Source organism: Gekko japonicus, unplaced genomic scaffold (assembly GCF_001447785.1).
Source record: "Gekko japonicus isolate JY-2015 unplaced genomic scaffold, Gekko_japonicus_V1.1 scaffold518, whole genome shotgun sequence".
Taxonomy (NCBI): domain Eukaryota; kingdom Metazoa; phylum Chordata; class Lepidosauria; order Squamata; family Gekkonidae; genus Gekko; species Gekko japonicus.
Window position 1 is genome coordinate 346,994 of NW_015169789.1, and position 16,752 is coordinate 363,745.

Genomic DNA, 16,752 nt, shown 5'->3' on the forward strand with positions numbered 1-16,752 from the left:
ACTGGAAATGTTGTTCTCCTACCTGGAACCGCAGGTACTGACGATGCTGCGGGCATATCGTAATATGGAAGTAGGCATCCTTCAGATCGATTGACGCCATCCACGCATTCCGAGTGATTAGCGGCAGAATAGACTGAAGCGTCACCATACGGAACTTTCTTTTTCCGATGTATCGGTTCAGCCCTCTCAGGTCCAGAATGGGCCTCTTGGACCCGTCTCTTTTCGGGACCAGGAAGTACCTCGAGTAGAAGCCCCTTCCCCAGTGACTTATGGGCACGGGCTGTATTGCGCCCTTTCTCAGGAGGTTCACGATCTCCTCCCACAGCAGCGCGTGGTGTCTCTGGGCGCGACTCGAATTCTATTGCATACCCAGTCCTTATAATAGTCAAAACCCAGTGATCGTTTGTGATCTGTTCCCACATACTGATGTAGGGTCGGAGCCGAGTGCCCGATCCTAAACTGCCGGTGCCGACAGCGCACCTGGATACCCAGTCCTTATAATAGTCAAAACCCAGTGATCGTTTGTGATCTGTTCCCACATACTGATGTAGGGTCGGAGCCGAGTGCCCGATCCTAAACTGCCGGTGCCGACAGCGCACCTGGGCATGGCTCCCACACCGTCAAAAGGACTGCTTAGGCTGCTGAGTGGCCCTCTTGGTGGGTGCAGCCCTCGGTCTCTGCTGGTACTGTTGTTTAGAGACATATGGGCGGCGTCTCCAGGTCTCTGGATGGGGTGGAGACCGGGGGCGCCGGACATACTGCGGCCTCCATGGCCTCTGCCTTTGGGGCCGCTGGTGGTAGGGCGTGTAAACTCCCAAGTTACGTGCGCGCTTGCGGCTTTCGTCCACATCTCTGAGCGCATCATCGGTGGATTTATGAAACAGCCCGCAGCCATCAAACAGAAGGTCTTCAATCCGTTGCTTGACATCCGGTTGGAGCGTTGTCGATTTCAGCCAAGCATGTCTGCGTAGAGCCACTGCGGTAGCCATAACTCGAGAAAAACAAGAGACGGAGTGTCTCACCGTCGCTACCTGCTGCCTAGCAACTCTACGGGATTCCTGGATCACGCCCAAAGTTGCCGCTCTACTCTCCGCGGGTAACTGGTCCAGGTGGGTCTCGATCGTATTAGAGAGGTTAAACAAATACGCTGACATATAAGAGATGTATGTCTGCATTTTAGTAGCAATTGAAGTGGCCGCATAGATTCGTCTAGCCATAGAGTCCACCTTCCGCCCCTCTCTGTCGGGCGGAACCAGGTAGCGGGATTGCTTTTTCTTGGACGAGGAATGTACTACAGTAGAATTCGGTTCCGGCTAGGACTGTAAGGAGCAGTCGCTATCTCCACATACCCTATACATTGTTTCATATCTCCTAGGGATAGGTGGTATCGAAGCCGGTCTACTCCAGGCTTCCTGCAGAGTAGTCATATGCACAGGAAGCGTCGGTAACACAAAAGGAGCAGGCCTAGCCGCCTGCATCATATCATGTACTAAGTCTGCGACAGGGGGCTGGTCAGGCGTTGACTGTATACCTAACGCCTTGGCCAAGTTCTGCATCAAGTCCACAAAGCCCCCATTGTCCACTGAGGCAGGCAAGGCATGCTGGACATCTGTGTCGCGCCGGGTCGGGTCATCAAGGTATCCCTCTGGTGTGGACATTGTAGGGGCAAGGGACTGCTCCAACAAAAACACTTTCAGGCGAGCCGCTCTATTCTTCCTCGCCTGACTAGTAAAACTCCGGCAGTGTTGACAGGAGCCGGGTCTGTGCTCCTCCCCCAAGCAGCACAAGCAACAGCTGTGGCCGTCCGTTAGGGGGATATTCGCTGAACAGCTCAGACACCTCTTAAAATAAGGCGTGGGTCCCATAGACCGACCCTTGCCCAGGGCAATTAGTGATGTGTGAAAAGACAATTAACAGTTACTTTGTTACAGTTGAGGAGGCTTCCCCGGACGACGGGGGAAAAACGTCTTCTCAGGAGGCGGTTAAAAGAGAACTGAGTGGGGGCGGAGTCCGCCGTAGCTGTTGAGCATGCTCAGATGGTGCGTGCTGCACGAGACTGGGGAGGACTCCGCACTTGGAAAGCTGTCGCTAAAGCTTATTAGGCTTCCCGACGGAGGTTTAACGCAAGCGTGAAACCCATGGTGTGTGACCTGCACAGAGACCACGAAGAAGATGCATTGTTCTCACACTGAATTTGGCTCTGTATCATTATCATGTAGTCAAATCTGACTGGTTGTGAGACATTATGTCACATGGCCTGTCAGCTGGGATCACTTCACAAAGAAGTCCTTTTTTTTAAAACAAAACACGGCACCAAAGCTACAGATTGCAGGGTGAAGAAGTTTATTAATTTGTTTATTTCATTTATATCCCACCTTTCACTCCAATGGGGAACCAAAGGGGCTTACATCATTCACCTCTCCTCCATTTTATCATCACAACAACCCTGTGAGGTAGGTTTGGTTGAGAATTTGTGACTGACTGAAGGTCACTGAGGAAACTTCCACGACATGAGTGGGGCTTCAGACCTGGCACTCTCAGATCCTAGTCTGACCCTTTAACCACTACGCCATGCTGGTTGTGAACAGACAGCAAAAAGCACCTCAAAAAGATAAGTAAAAGAGCAGCTTTTTAAAGTTTTTCCCTTCCCCTTTTGCCATGAAAAATGTGTGGATGAATACTAGGTGCAAATGTATACAGAAAGAAAACCAAGGCCACAAGGGAGGAAAAGAAGAAGCAGGACTTTTTCTTACACCGTCCCCCCCCCGCTCTGTTCCAGAAATCACTCTTAAGCTCCTTATACCAGGAAAACAAACTAAGCTGTCTAGGATGTAGACTAGGGCATGGGGGACTCCAATCAGAATTTTGGTCCGCGGGGGTACTCTGTTGGTTAAGGCTGTCCACCAAAGGAGAACTTCTATTTCTGTTTTCTGCAATAATTCTAGTACTTGAGTAGCAGCCTAGAATATTCCTGTTTTTTCTTCTTTCCCTCTCTGCTCTTTCTTCTATGCTAGGTGATTCTTAAACTATATGTTAATGCTTGTATATTTTTAAAAGCTCCTTTGCTTTTAAACAGCGGCTTGGCTTTTATCCACATGTCTAAAATGCACAGATTAAGGCTTAAACAACATATAATATGGAGTTCCAAAATCTGGCTAGACAGGCTAAACTGGGGGCAAAAAAAGGAATGGTTTGACATACTGGAACTCCTATATTGTAAAATACTTTTCACAAAATTCTATAGCATCCAAAATACATGACAGACAATTATTGTTCTTGGGTTGTTTTTTGAAGTTACAGAGGGCACTGAAATAGCAGACAGCAGTTTTGAGTAGTAGTCAACAACTGACTCAAGCAGGGACCTTGGAACTATCACACAAGTATGACAGAGAAGGTTCACTCAGGCTGTGGTCAGACATGCCATTTGGCACCGAGGGGAAGCGATCCTATTTCCTCTGGTGGAAATTGAAACAGAGTTGCGCGATCACACACACATCCCTTGGCGCTGCGGGCTCAGCCCATCACTGCCTGATCAGACAGCACATTCGGGTGAGTGGTGGGGGTTTTTTCTGCCTTTTTCCTGCATGCATATAAATGAGGAATTGAACCCCCGCGGCAGTCTGTGACTATGGATCGCTTATACGATTATGCGCATACCACTAAGCAAGCAAAAAAAATGGCGCCGAGTTGGGATGGACTGGGCAGCCCATCCCAATGGCTTGAGTGTGCTTGTATGAACAGACAGTGGAAAGTCTGTCGGTGGCCCGTCAGAACCAGTTAGAACCAGACTTTCCTAGGTGTTGCTGTCTGATCATGCCCCTTAGATCTGTTGGGCATTCACAGCTGAGTTGGATCGAAAGGCACATCTGATCATAGCCTCACACACATACCTGTGAGGCAGTACTTTGGAGTTTCATTAAACCATTCTCCAGCCTCTCAATCTTGGCAATGAGCTCTGCTCTTTTCTTAGCAAGCAAGTTCTGGTAGAGTTTGATCTGTTCAAGGAAGGTCTTTGGTGTGGTATAATTGTAGCGCCTCTCAGTAGCAAGGTAAACCTTGGACATTTCATTGACAGTTTTGTGGACATATGACATAAATAAGCTGATGGAGACCTTGACTTCAAGCTGTAAAGGAATCACAAAAGATTATTTTATAAAACAATGGGTAATCACCAGAGATGCAGTATAAAACAAAATTCTGCAGGAATTTGATTAACTTGAAAAATCAGTTTATGAGTTTTACAACCATGTTTGTTCTCAGTTATTTTTACATTTATATTTTAAGTTCCTTTTTGCCATTTAGAATTTGTTCATTCACTTTGTATTGTCTCCCTTCTTTTTATTACTTCATGATTCATTTTTATTTTATTTTGCTGGCTGTGATCTCAAACACACAGGTACATTTGTTTCCTATAGCATCCACACCATGTACAAATGGCAACTATAAGAATCTCCAGCATCACCTGTCTCCTTGATAGAACTGCACTTGATTAACTGATGTAACTGGATTCCACACAAACAGCGGTGAAAAATGGATTGTCTGACCTAGTTTACTTTGCTGATTTGCTTTTTCATGTATTTTGAAATGTAATGTCTGTTAGTTTGAGCTGGCTACAGAATTAATTTTTGTCATTTCAGCAGTGAGAAAAGAATGGATTACATTGACTCTACAGCCACATTTGTGTCAGTTCCAATCTATATCTACTTCAATGCAGAACAACTGGATCCAAAACAATAATGATATGATCCCTTATGATTGGGGTTAGATCTCCTGAAGTTTTCATGCTTAATAAAAGCAGCAAAAGGGGGATGTAAATTAGATAAGAACAGTATAATTGGGGGAGAGTACATTTTCCCTATGCTATTTTTGAGGGAGAACTGTGCTCCCCTAAAAAGGTGCTATTAGATTCACTTGGGGGGGGGGGATATTGCCTCCTCCAGTACTGTTATTCTAACTAGTTTGTATCCCACCTGAGGCTACTTTTAAATAAAAATGAGAACGCCACCTGATTTCCGCCATCACATCTGTTTTGATTCTAACTTTACAGCTGTTGTTACTAGGATGTACAATGTAAAAATCAAGGAACACAAGTTACTGTTCCATCAGAATGCATATTTGACAGCGAACTCAGTTATGGAATTACTGGTATGCGGTGGCAAAATGAATGTTGCTATAAGGATCTGAGGTTTTGCATACCCTAATTTCTTTGTTATACAACATGAAAATTGCTGTACAATAGCCTATTAATGTTTAATTTACTTAGGATGGGGAAAGGAAGCACAAGTGCTTGTATCTCTAGGGTCCAGAGGTAATGGTTCTGTCTCAAGGCAACACCAATACTAATATAGCTCAACAAGCAAAAGAATAAAGTTGGTTTATTAAGAGAACAAATTTTGGAAGAAAGAGGAGACAGAAAGAGAAGTCTAACTAGCTATGAGAGAGTCAGTAACTAACTGATCTCAGCAGGGTGGGGAAAACCCCAATTGAGCCAATCAAGAGACAGGAAACACAGTATTTGAAAAAAGTAGGAAGTCCCTAATATCGCTATGCTAACTAACTGTCTCCTCTGCTGCCTCCTGCAGGATGTTCTTGTCATTTTCCTTATCTATGCACAATAGACCTTGAATATTCCAACAGGTCCTCCCGGTTCTAGCCAGACATACTAGCCACTACACTACACTGGTTCTCTTTGGCTGCTGCACGTATCAGAAAAATGTGACAGTGATTTCTTTTCATGACAGGAAAGCTCCAGGTAAAGATCAGTAAAGCTGGTCTTTTAGCCTCTGTTATGAGGAAACTGATAACAGTGGTCTTCAAAAGAAGTAAAATTGCTTAGCTATCAGAACGTCTGTCATGCATCTGATCTATACTTTTCAAAGGCTGGAAGGTCTGAGCAAACAATCTTATTTTCTCTTATTTGGGCTGTCAGCTCTAGATATTCATCCTGAGAGTTTTCCTCATTGACCAAATGTTCTTCAAATACTTCCTTACCAGAGTCATTAGCCCTGAGCATCCTATTCATATGGTGTATTTTCATAAAAAGATCTTTGCTCTATAAATAAATAGTTGGTATCTTACCTTAGGGTCATTCTTTAGCTGGTAATTATGCAGTGCTATTCATGTGAAATTCAGTATGCAAGGGGACCTCTCATAACTATCAGATGTTACTCTACCATTTGTGAGATTGCCATCCACTATCCATGGCTTACTAAAAAGAGATGTTTTAAAACCTGGCTGAAATTGGCTGGACCAGCAAACTCACAAAATGGAGCCATGCTGTATGCGTGAAATGGTAGGGAAGAAACAGATTATTTCTAACTGGGACTAAACCATCATTTTAGAATTAGTTGTTTACATCGGTTTTTCAACTCAAATTCTTTGCCTGTATGTCTGTTTTCTTAGTAAAGATATGATTGTATATAAAATATTCCAGAAGGCATTGTGTTGGTTTGCCTAGTATTTCCTGAGCCTTTTTAGCTGCAAAATACTGCTGGTCTTTATCCTACATAGATACACACAGCAGTTTTGGAGTGGTTCTCAGGTTTGTTTCAGGTTGGGGAAACACTGGGATATTTGGTTAATATAGCCAAAAAGATAAACTTACATTTATTCACACAGATCCAGTTCACATTCAGGTTGCAGTCAAAAGAAGAGAGACAAGCCTAATCTAAAGAGTACTTTCCCTATCACAAATGGCCATCATGTGTGTGGGAGTATGAGGGCATTGTCTCCACAGGAGAGACCTGCAGAGACATGATGTGTCTCCACAGAAGGCCATGTGAACTGTGTGAAGACAAAGACAGAGAAAAGGTCAGAGGGCAGCTTCCAGAGAGGCATCCCATTCCAGGAGATAACACCTATACATGCTTAGAGTGATGTAGTCCCCCCCCCCCGCAATGTCCATGCATGCTGAGTCGCTCACTCCAACAGTACCATGGTCCCAATCTGAATCAGGCCACAGCTTGCCTGGGAACTGAGCTTCCAGCATGGAACTCCATGACCATATCTGTTGACAATCCATGCTTTGCCACACGGATTTTGGAATATGTGAGTCAGCCATGAGTCTAGGAACAGAGATAAAGAGAATGTCCTTGAGGACTTCATAAGGTAGATGGGGGGGCTCTCACTATAACAGACTAAGCATAATGCTATTTGCATAGGGATGCTGGGTGACACTATTGGTCGGATGACTTGACCCACCTATTGTGTTGGCATTGCTAAAAATAGCACTGCTGTAAGATCAGGCTTACCTCTATTCCGTCAGTCTCCTCTAAGAATCTTGCACTGACAGACACCAATGCATCTTCAGGCCATTCATGAAACCAGTCAATAGCTGTGCAGTTCACTACAGCAGGGAACTTCCTTGCCCGCACACGTAGGGTAGAACCCACAGGAGAAAAGCACAGGATAACCTAGAGACAGAAAAAAACAAGTCCCTCAGTGTGCAAGATTGCTGGTGACATTTTAAAAAGTGCTATTATACAGTCAAAGTCAAAATCTTTTATTACAGTCTATGACCAGAATAATAAAATTAACAATAAAAACAGTCAAAAGAGGATCAAAAAAGAGAGCAAATAATTATTAGTCTAGCGGTGTGCATTTGGCTAAATCCGAGCTGGAAAAGTATTTGAAAAATACCTTATCAGCATTTTCCAGCTATTCTTTCAGCCGGATATAGATTGGAGCTGTATTTTGGCTATCCGAAATAGCCAAGTCTGAAAAATCCTGAAAATATTCGGAATTTTTCAGGACTGCCAGGTAGTCAAAGTTAAAGGACATTTAAAAAGATTGCAGTCCCTTTAAGTGCCTTCTGGTTGAAATCACCACTTGGAGAAGGTGTTTAAAGGGACAGTGAGCCCTTTAAATGCCTTCGGAGTTCACTCATGCTGGGCTGTGGCTTGTGATCTCTTTAAATGCCTTGCCCCCCCTTCCATTGACATAAATGGAGGATAGGGGCACCTTCTTTGGGGGCCCAAAGAATTGGACCCCTGTTCCAATCTTTTTGAAACTTGGTGGTTCTTCTGAGGAGGGGCACCAGCAGCTATGCTGCAGATTTGGTGCCTCTCAAAAAACTGCCCCCCGAGCCCCGGATACCCCCGGATCGATTCTTCATGGGGACCATTGACTATAATGGTCCCCACAGGGTATAATGGAGCCAAAAAACTAGAGTTTCCCGAATATTTACCAACTCTGAATGCCATACTGGTATTGGGATTTGGGAATATTGGGAGTACCAATATTTTTTGGGTCCAATATACCCAAACCTGAAAGATACCAGGGGTTTTTTTGCACATCCCTATATTGGTCTTTAAAATATTGATCAAAATTCTCTCTGTAAGGATTTCCTTCATGCTCTCTGCACTACAAGGGAAAAACAGATGCCATTCTGTCTGTGTGCTGCCTTCCATTCATGGGGCATCTTAGGTTGCTTGTGGTCTGGAGTTTCCAGTGGCTTACAGACAGCTTCGTTAATTCCTGTGCCATCCTCTCTAACTGCCCATTAAAGGTGCCAAATTCTGTCTGCTGAGGTCAGTGAAACAAAAAGAGACTTCTCTGGTAGAAGAGTGCTAGACTAGGACTGGGGAGACCTAGGTTCAAATCCCTTTTCTACCATAAAATTCACTAGGTGGCCAGTGGGTGATAAGGCTGCCAACCACCAGGTGGGACCTCGAAATCTTCAGGAATTACAAATGATCTCCAGGCTAGTGAGCTCAGTTTCTGTGGAGAAAACTGCTGCTTGGGAGGGTGGACTCTATGGCATTATACCCTGTTGAGGTCCTGCCCCTCCCCAAACCCCTTCCCAGGCTCCACCCCCAAGTCTCCAGGAAAGTCCCAACCTAGTGTTGGCAACGCTAGCCCCTGGGTGGAAGGATGGGGTAAAAATGAGGAAGATTTTGTAATTTGTTCCCCTTTAAGAAAACTCACCTCTCAGAAGAAGTGTGTGAAATATTATTTCTTCAAAAAGAACATTTCTGTCTCAGAACAGATGCAGAAGAGGAAAATGAAATCCAGTGCACAGGAGAGTGGTGCCCCACAGGCAGAAGGTGACTGGGAAGAAAGGACTAAAGGGCTCCTGTTTGGATTTCTGAGGAAAACTTGCCTAACTCTGGCCCCTGCCCCACGGGGGGGGGGGGAGTACGGTCAAAGTGCGGCTTTTTAAAGCCACACCAAAAGAAACACACGGCGGCGGGATCACATAGATCCCCTGAGCCGCCGCGCAGCTCCTCCCCGGCACGATCAGATGCCGGGGGGAAGCCACTGATGGGAGACTGAGGCTGCCGAACTGCGCATGTGTGAGCATGCACAGTTTGGCCGGGAACCTGGATTGCTCCAGAAGATGGGCACGCCGGCGATCGTACGGCCGCACTTGCTGCGGTGTACCCGGTAAGTCCTCTTCTGTTGTTGTTTTTTACAGCGCGTTATTGGCCTGAAGGAACGGATCGGGGACGGGTGCAAGCCGATTCCGAGATGTTGAGGTGTGCTTGCGCCCGTTTGCTGTGCCCCCGATCCGTCCCTCTCCTGGGCCAAAACCTCCCGTGTGACCGGGGCCTCTCTCTGGTAGATGAACTAACTGGGTAGCAAAGAGGATCCTGCATCACTTACATCCAAGGGCTTCACTTGATTTATTGCCTCACCTTTTGGGAGGCAATTCAGATCCCCTTATGAAAACTGTCCAAAACAGCTAAGCCATCTGCGTGAAGTTTTGCTATGTAAACATTTTGTTAATGTGAGTTTTTAGATTTATGTTGCTATGGGTTAAAAGTAGGCCCCTGGATTGATTAAGTGTGCTTGATGGGTGATTGACAGGTGATTGAAGTGTGGTATGATAGGGTGGTAGATGTACCTTCGGGGGCAGAGTTGACTCATTTTGTGGGTGGTAAAGAGTGAAGTGCTGTGAGAGAAAGTTATTAGCCAAAGTGGAAAGTTAGGAAATTAAACTTTGCGGAAGTTATTAGTGTAAGTGGCAAATGAGAAAATAAGCCTTCGTGGCTAGATCTATATAAGGAACTTTAGAGAAACAAGATGTACTGATCTGAAACCATATTAACCATACAGAAACCATTATGCTGTTTTACTTCTAAACAAGCTCTATGTTTAAGTAAAAACCGTTTTATTTAGAGCCACCCCCACATGTTGACTGCACTGTCATTCCATCAAATATAGCTAACCCATCCTGTTCTGTGGGTCCCACTAAGGATTCCTGACCTGGATAGCCCAGCTGCTAAACAGGGTCAGCCCTCGTTAGTATTTGGATGGGAGACCACCAAGGAATACTAGGGTTGTGACACAGAGGCAGGCAATGGCAAAACCACCTCTGAAACCTCTCTTGTCTTGACAACCCTACAGCATTGCCTTAAGTTGGCTTTAAAAAAATATATTTATGGCCCCGGTCACATGGCCCAGATAACGCGGGGGGGAGGCGTGGCTTTTCGCGCCAACGCAATTTAACGCACCAGAATGTGATCAGATGGCGCGGTGGCAAAGTGGGGTTTTCTTTGTCGGTGTGTGTTTTTGGTGTGCGTCAAGAGTGTGCTTGAGCGATCACACGTAGGTATTCCGTCGACGGCCCGTAGCAAACCGTTTGCTAGTAGGCTTTCCCAGGTATTTTTTAACTCTGGATCTTTGGGCGGATGCTGCAGGTCGGCGATGGGTGTGCTACGCTTGCCAGATGTGTCCTTGTGATCATGCACATATACTCTGCCCGACATTCATGCCTCTCCCGCTGCAAATGCTGCGTGTGAACAGAGCCTATGTTACTTATAGTCTTTCTTTCTCACAGTGACTCAAGGCGGATTACACATAGTGAGTCAGTACAATCAACAAAATGGGACATTCAATAACCAATGCATTAGGTTGTGACTTGATGGCGAAAAAGAAAGAAGAAAAATTCTAAGGCAATAACCTTATGTGGTAGTAATCCACAGGGGGAAAGGCTCTACCCCCAAATCTCCAGGAGTGTCCCAACCTGAAGCTGGTAACCCTCCTTGCAATGCATCCATCACTATTGGAGGACTTTCAGTAGAAGCAAAAGCCCCAAACCTGGAATTGAAGCTGGGCATTTGACTGCATTCTTGGCTCTGCAGACATTTACCACAGTATTATGTACAGTAGGGCTCCTTTAGGCTGTTTCATGAGTCATTCTTCTCAGTGACAAGTTCACCAAAGCAGAGATGTGTGGGTTCTGGGAAAATTTTCCCTTGAGGCTAGTATGTCCTTACAATTTTCTTTTTTACCCTTCACATTGGGACTAGGGGTGTGCAAAAAAAAAAAAATTCAGCCCGATTCGGATTCGGCGGAATCGAGCAGAATCAATTTCGGCCGGCATAAAGACTCCTGCATGTCAATTTCGGCAGTAGGAGCCGGAGTCTTTCGGCCAGCCGAATGTCAGTTTCAGCCCCATTATATCCTATGGGCCATTGAAGTCAATGGCGAAAACATAGGGTATATTCTGGGGGCTGGATTACTTTTTTCCCACCATAGAGAACAATGGAGGGGATAGGGGCAACCTATTTGGGGGCCTGTAGAATTGGACCCCTGGTCCAATGTTCTTCAAACATGGTTGATATCTTAGGGAGAGGCTCCAGCAGCTACCCTGTGAGTTTGGAGCCTCTCCCTCAAACCCCCTCCCCTCCAGCCCCCAGACTATACCCCATGTTTTCGCCATTGATTTCAGTGGCCCATAGGATATAATGGGGCTGAATTGCCGCCGAAATTCGGTGGCAATTCAGTGGCAAGCCTGAATCGGCCTGCAGAAGCCCGAAAGGGGTCCGAATAGGCCATTTTCGGGGGTGCATTCGGTTCAGATGAACCGAATGCACATCCGTAATTGGGACAAATACTTGAAGTACATTTTCATGCCTGCAAGGCATATTCTCTAATTGTGGTATCTATATATCTAATAGCCAAGTTGCCCCCTCCGTGCGGATATCTATATCTGCACTTTGGGGGCACTTGGGGGGCAGGGAGAGTTTTGTGCACTCTTGGGGCAGTCCCCAGGGGTGCACAAAAATCTGAAAACTAAAAAAAAATATCGGGGAATGTTTAAATCCCCCCGAAAGTGCCAGAGCGTTCGTGCGCATGCGCACGAACGCTCTGTAGCCAACCTTGCCGCTCTGCAACCGCTGCTGCCGACGCTGCTGCTTGGAAGGCCCACTCCTAAACCGCCCAACCATAAACCCTCCTCCGCAAAACACAACACTCCTGGGCCAAAAAGAGGTGGGTGCAGCCAGCCCGGCTCCCCTAGAGAGAAGAGGAGAGGGAAGAAGTGAGCCAGGCCATCCCGCACCCCCATCCCCGGGTGACAGAGAGCTCTGGCTGGGCAGAGAGGAAAGACATTCCTGCCGTCCGGCCTCCCCTTACTCCAAGTGCCGGGAGAAGAAGGGGGGGTCAAGCTAGGCCCAGTCTCGGGGCCCCGAGCGGGCATACACGGACCTGGTGCAGCGCGGTGAGTCCGTCCACATTGGCGTAGTTGATGTCGGCGCCGTGCTCCAGCAGGCGCAACACCTCCTCGGTGTCCCCGATCGAGCAGGCGGCCAGAAAGACGGCTCCGCCGTCGAATGTCACCTTCGTCTTCTTGCGCTTCACCACGGGCGGCTCCTCTTCCCCCTCCCCACCACAGAACGCCCCAAAGGGCTGCCCGAGAATCCCCGCGCGCCTGGCCTATCTCGCTCTCTGGCTGGTTAGCACACGCTTGAGGGAAAGGAGGAGGGGGAAGGGAAAACACCCGGCTTCCTCGACGTGGTCTCGCGAGATCCCTGAAGAGACGAAGCAGCGGCCGCGAATGAGGCTCCCTTGAGCAAGCTCTGGGCAGATGGGAGGGAGTGAAGAAGCTTCAGAATTAAGCGAGGGCGGGCCTACGGGGGTGGGGGACGAAGTTGGCGTTATTGTTCGGTTTCCGTGATGAAAGGAGGCCTGACTGACCAGCTCCTCCATTCGCTAACCCGACCGAGTCCAACACGCACTGGGGGGGGGGAGACCGTCCTTTGCATTGGTGAGAGCTGGAAACCTGGTCCCCACGAGTTCCGCCTTCTGACTGGAGATCTGTTTGGAGCTCTGCCTCCCCCCCCCGCGAGTATCGCGGGTCCACCCCTTGTAATGTTTTCTAAATCCCATAATCTCTTGACTCACATCTGTCATCACAAAATAGTCTAGCTGTGGAAGTAAACCTGTATTGTGGTACCACAGCAAATGTTTTTTTCGAACAGCTTTTTCTAACAGCTGATGGAATGATTTTTATAGACCCTTCATTATCATGTGCATCTATTATTGCCTACAATAATGGTTTTTTCTCCTCAAATATCGTTGGGACATTCTAAATTTCAGAACCATCTCCTGAAAGGTGGTTCTTTAGACTCTGATTTGATTAACTGGGAAATTAGCTTCTTCTTGAGCCTTTAATTAAACTGGTAATAGACTCTCTTATACATGTAATCACTTTCAGTCAGAATGCAATATATTTTATGCACAAGTCAAATATGTAATTGAAGTGAAAAAAGCAGTGTTACCTTAAGTTGCTTTCGGACTTTGTCAATGAAGAACTTCCAGCAGTTTTCCCTAGTATCTTGCATGCCAAGCGATTTCACCTGAGGCCTCATGGAGCCAATGATGTTCTCCACTTCATCATCCTGAAATAGCCCTGGGATTTCACCAGATGCCAAAAGATCATTGATCAATACCAAGAACTGCTCTTCAGCTACCTGTGAGTCAGTCATGAGAAATACGGTGGGGGTGTTCTTCACAGCTGCTTTGATGTACTGAGAAGCCAGGTCAGCCTGAACCACAAAACAGACACAGTTTCTTACATTAAAAGTTTCATTTGGATCATTTCTGGAAAAGCTCACAAGTCTGGTACAGGAAAGAAGCAATATTTGTACTGTGAAAGAAGAACCAAAGATCAATAGCAAACAGTCAGGATTGAGTTCTATTTTACGTATTTATTTGATTTTTACCCTGCCCTCCCCACCAAAGCAGGCTCTGAGCAGCTTTCAAAATGAAGTCATACCTCTAAACTGGAGAAGCTTGATCCTCACCCTTACATGGTACAGGGGTACTCCCCCCACCCCCCAAAAATAGGCAACAGTAGTCTGTGGGAGCAGGAGATGGGCCAGGAAAAATTTGAAGCCATGGAAAACTATTTGAGGGGAGATGGTGGGAAAAAACAGGTTGCTTACCTGTAACTGATGATCTTCGAGTGGTCATCTGTGCAGCCACACACAATGGGTTTCACGCCACCGTTGAACCCTCTCCGGGAAGCCTAGAAAAGCTTATAGACTCCTGACATGGTGTCCACCTCAGTCCCATGCAGTCTTCTCTACTGAGCATGCTCAGTGGCTGAGGCAGACTCCGCCCCTTTCCCCCCAGTTCCTTCCTTCACCACCGACAATTTCTATACGCTATGGCACTCATAAAGGATGTCAGCAGTGGGGATGGTCCGGGTGGGCGTGTGTGACTGCACAGATGACCACTCGAAGATCATCAGTTACAGGTAAGCAACCTGTTTATCATCTTCGTGGTCTCTGTGCAGTCCACACACAATGGGTGACTTGCAAGCTAAATACCTCTCTGGATGGTGGGTGCTGGCATCTATCGAGGCTGCAGTACTTGACTCAGAGACAATTTTTTTTACTGACATGTCATTTCAACATTGCAGTATTTATTTTCAACTCTTGAAACACAGATCCCCTTCACACAAAAAGAAAAACCATAAATGCTTAATTTTTTTTAACAGATCAATGTTGCATACATGCGCAGTACTGCTCTTTAAATCTAACTGCTACTTCGACTTTAAACGAACAATAACATTGTAAACTATGCACGAGATTACGATCCCTCTGTACCCACTGACATAACACTCACTGACATAACACTCTCTAACATAACAATCCATTACTTTGTCAGGAGAAAATTGATTTGAGAACTGCTTGGCCAAAGTGAGCCTCTTTCCTGGCCCTAACATCCATCGCGTAATGTGCTGTGAATGTTGACGGGGAGGTCCACGTTGCCACAGCACAAATATCCTATAACGACACTCCCGCTACAAATGCTGTGGAGGTTGCTACAGCTCTAACTGAGTGTGCCCTTGGCATTTATGGTAATGGAATGCCTGCAAGTTGGTAGCATAAGGCAATTGCAGACGAAACCCATTTTGAGAGTCGCTGACTAGAGACTGGTTGGCCCAGTTTTGGGTTGGAGTAACATACAAATCCCTCCTAATTTTTTTGGTTCTAGCTAGATAGAAAGCCAGGGACCTGCGCACGTCCAATGCATGAAGTGCCCTCTGGCCCTCATCTGCTGGTTTGGGAAAGAAAACTGGCAGGGTGATATTTTGAAATAAATGGAACAGTGAGACCACCTTTGGCAGAAAGGATGGATCAGTTCTAAGCATCACCCGATCAGCATGAAAAATTGTGTAGGGAGAGTCGGCCCTCAATGCACAGAGCTCACTTGCCCTCCGTGCTGAAGTCAGTGCTACTAGTAGTGCCAACTTCCACGTGACTAAGTGTATAGGGCCAGTTGATAAGGGCTCGAATGGCCATCCCATTAGTTTTGCCAGAATCAAGGACAAACTCCACGTTGGTATGAATGGTCTCTTTGGTGGGAGAGTATTCAACAAACCCCTCAGGAAAACCTTGACGGTCAGGTGGGAGAAAACCAATCTACTGTCTAAGAGATCATGGGATGTTGATGTAGCAGCCAGATACACCCGTATTGAAGAATAACTCAACCCTTCCTTATACAACTTTGTTAGAAATGTTAGTATTGTTTGTAGCGAGGCTCTCACGGGTTCTGCACCCTGTCCCTTTGCAAAAGAGACAAAACGTGCCCAAAACGTGTAACCATATGATGAAAGATAGGACACGTATGTTTGCATCTTAGCAGCAATTGTTGTGGCAGCATAAATCTTCTTTGCCACTGAGTCTGTTTTACGCCCTTCCCTGTCCGGTGGGGCCAGATACCTCGATTGCCTTATCTTCGAAGAAGAGTGAACTATCGCAGAGTTTGGCTCAGGCTGAGACTGTAGAAATACATCGTTATCGCCCTGTACCCCATACATACTCTCATACCGCTTTGGTATAGGTGGTATTGATGAAGGCTTGTTCCAAGCTTCCTGTAAGGTTGTATGGTGTACTGGTAGTGTAGGTAGTACAAAGGTTGTTGGTCTCTCTGCCTGGAGCATATCATGGACAATGTCTGTAACGTGAGACAGGCTAGTTGGAGACTGTACTACCAGCACCTTAGCCATATTCTACATCAGGTCTGAGAAGCCTTTGATCGTCTCCTGGCTAGGCAGGGTTTGTTGTGACTCCAAATTGTTCCCTGTCGTCTCATCTTGCTCACTCTCTCTGTGTGAACCACTGTACTCTGTGTCTGGTTCCGAATCTCCAGGCAAGCTAAAATGCTGTGTGTTTGCAATTGTGTAGACTTCACTGTCTAAGGTCGCATAACTACTGTTGTGATGGTCTTCTCAAAGGGGAATGCCCCCTATGCACCTTGGGTGTTTGGTGCTCTGAATGCCAGTTCATTCCCTCATCATGCCCAGCTGCTTTAGTGGGATGTGCCCTGGAGCGCCTATCATGACGAGTACCCCCTGCTCCATGTGAGGGGGATTGAGACCGTGAGCACACATCACAAGGGAGCCTTGCAGCTCCTTTGAAGCTTCAGTGGGAGGGGCCCGGTACCGATGGATCAGGGCTCCAGTCACCCCACTCTGTTGAAGTACGCTTCGGAACAGATGCTGGGTGAACTGTAGCC

The 16,752-nt window shown here is 46.5% G+C and overlaps 1 protein-coding gene across 1 annotated transcript in view; it reads right to left on the bottom strand.

Annotated features, from left to right (window-relative positions):
* DNAH17 (dynein, axonemal, heavy chain 17) overlaps nt 1-16,752 on the bottom strand; it is a 184,248-nt gene that overhangs the window by 33,762 nt on the left and 133,734 nt on the right. Inside the window, exons 54-56 of the mRNA XM_015416991.1 lie at nt 13,506-13,772; nt 7,251-7,412; nt 3,891-4,124 (exon numbers count right to left, since the gene is read on the bottom strand). Of these exons, the coding sequence (XP_015272477.1) occupies nt 3,891-4,124; nt 7,251-7,412; nt 13,506-13,772 (663 nt within the window). The remainder of the gene's footprint in view (nt 1-3,890; nt 4,125-7,250; nt 7,413-13,505; nt 13,773-16,752) is intronic.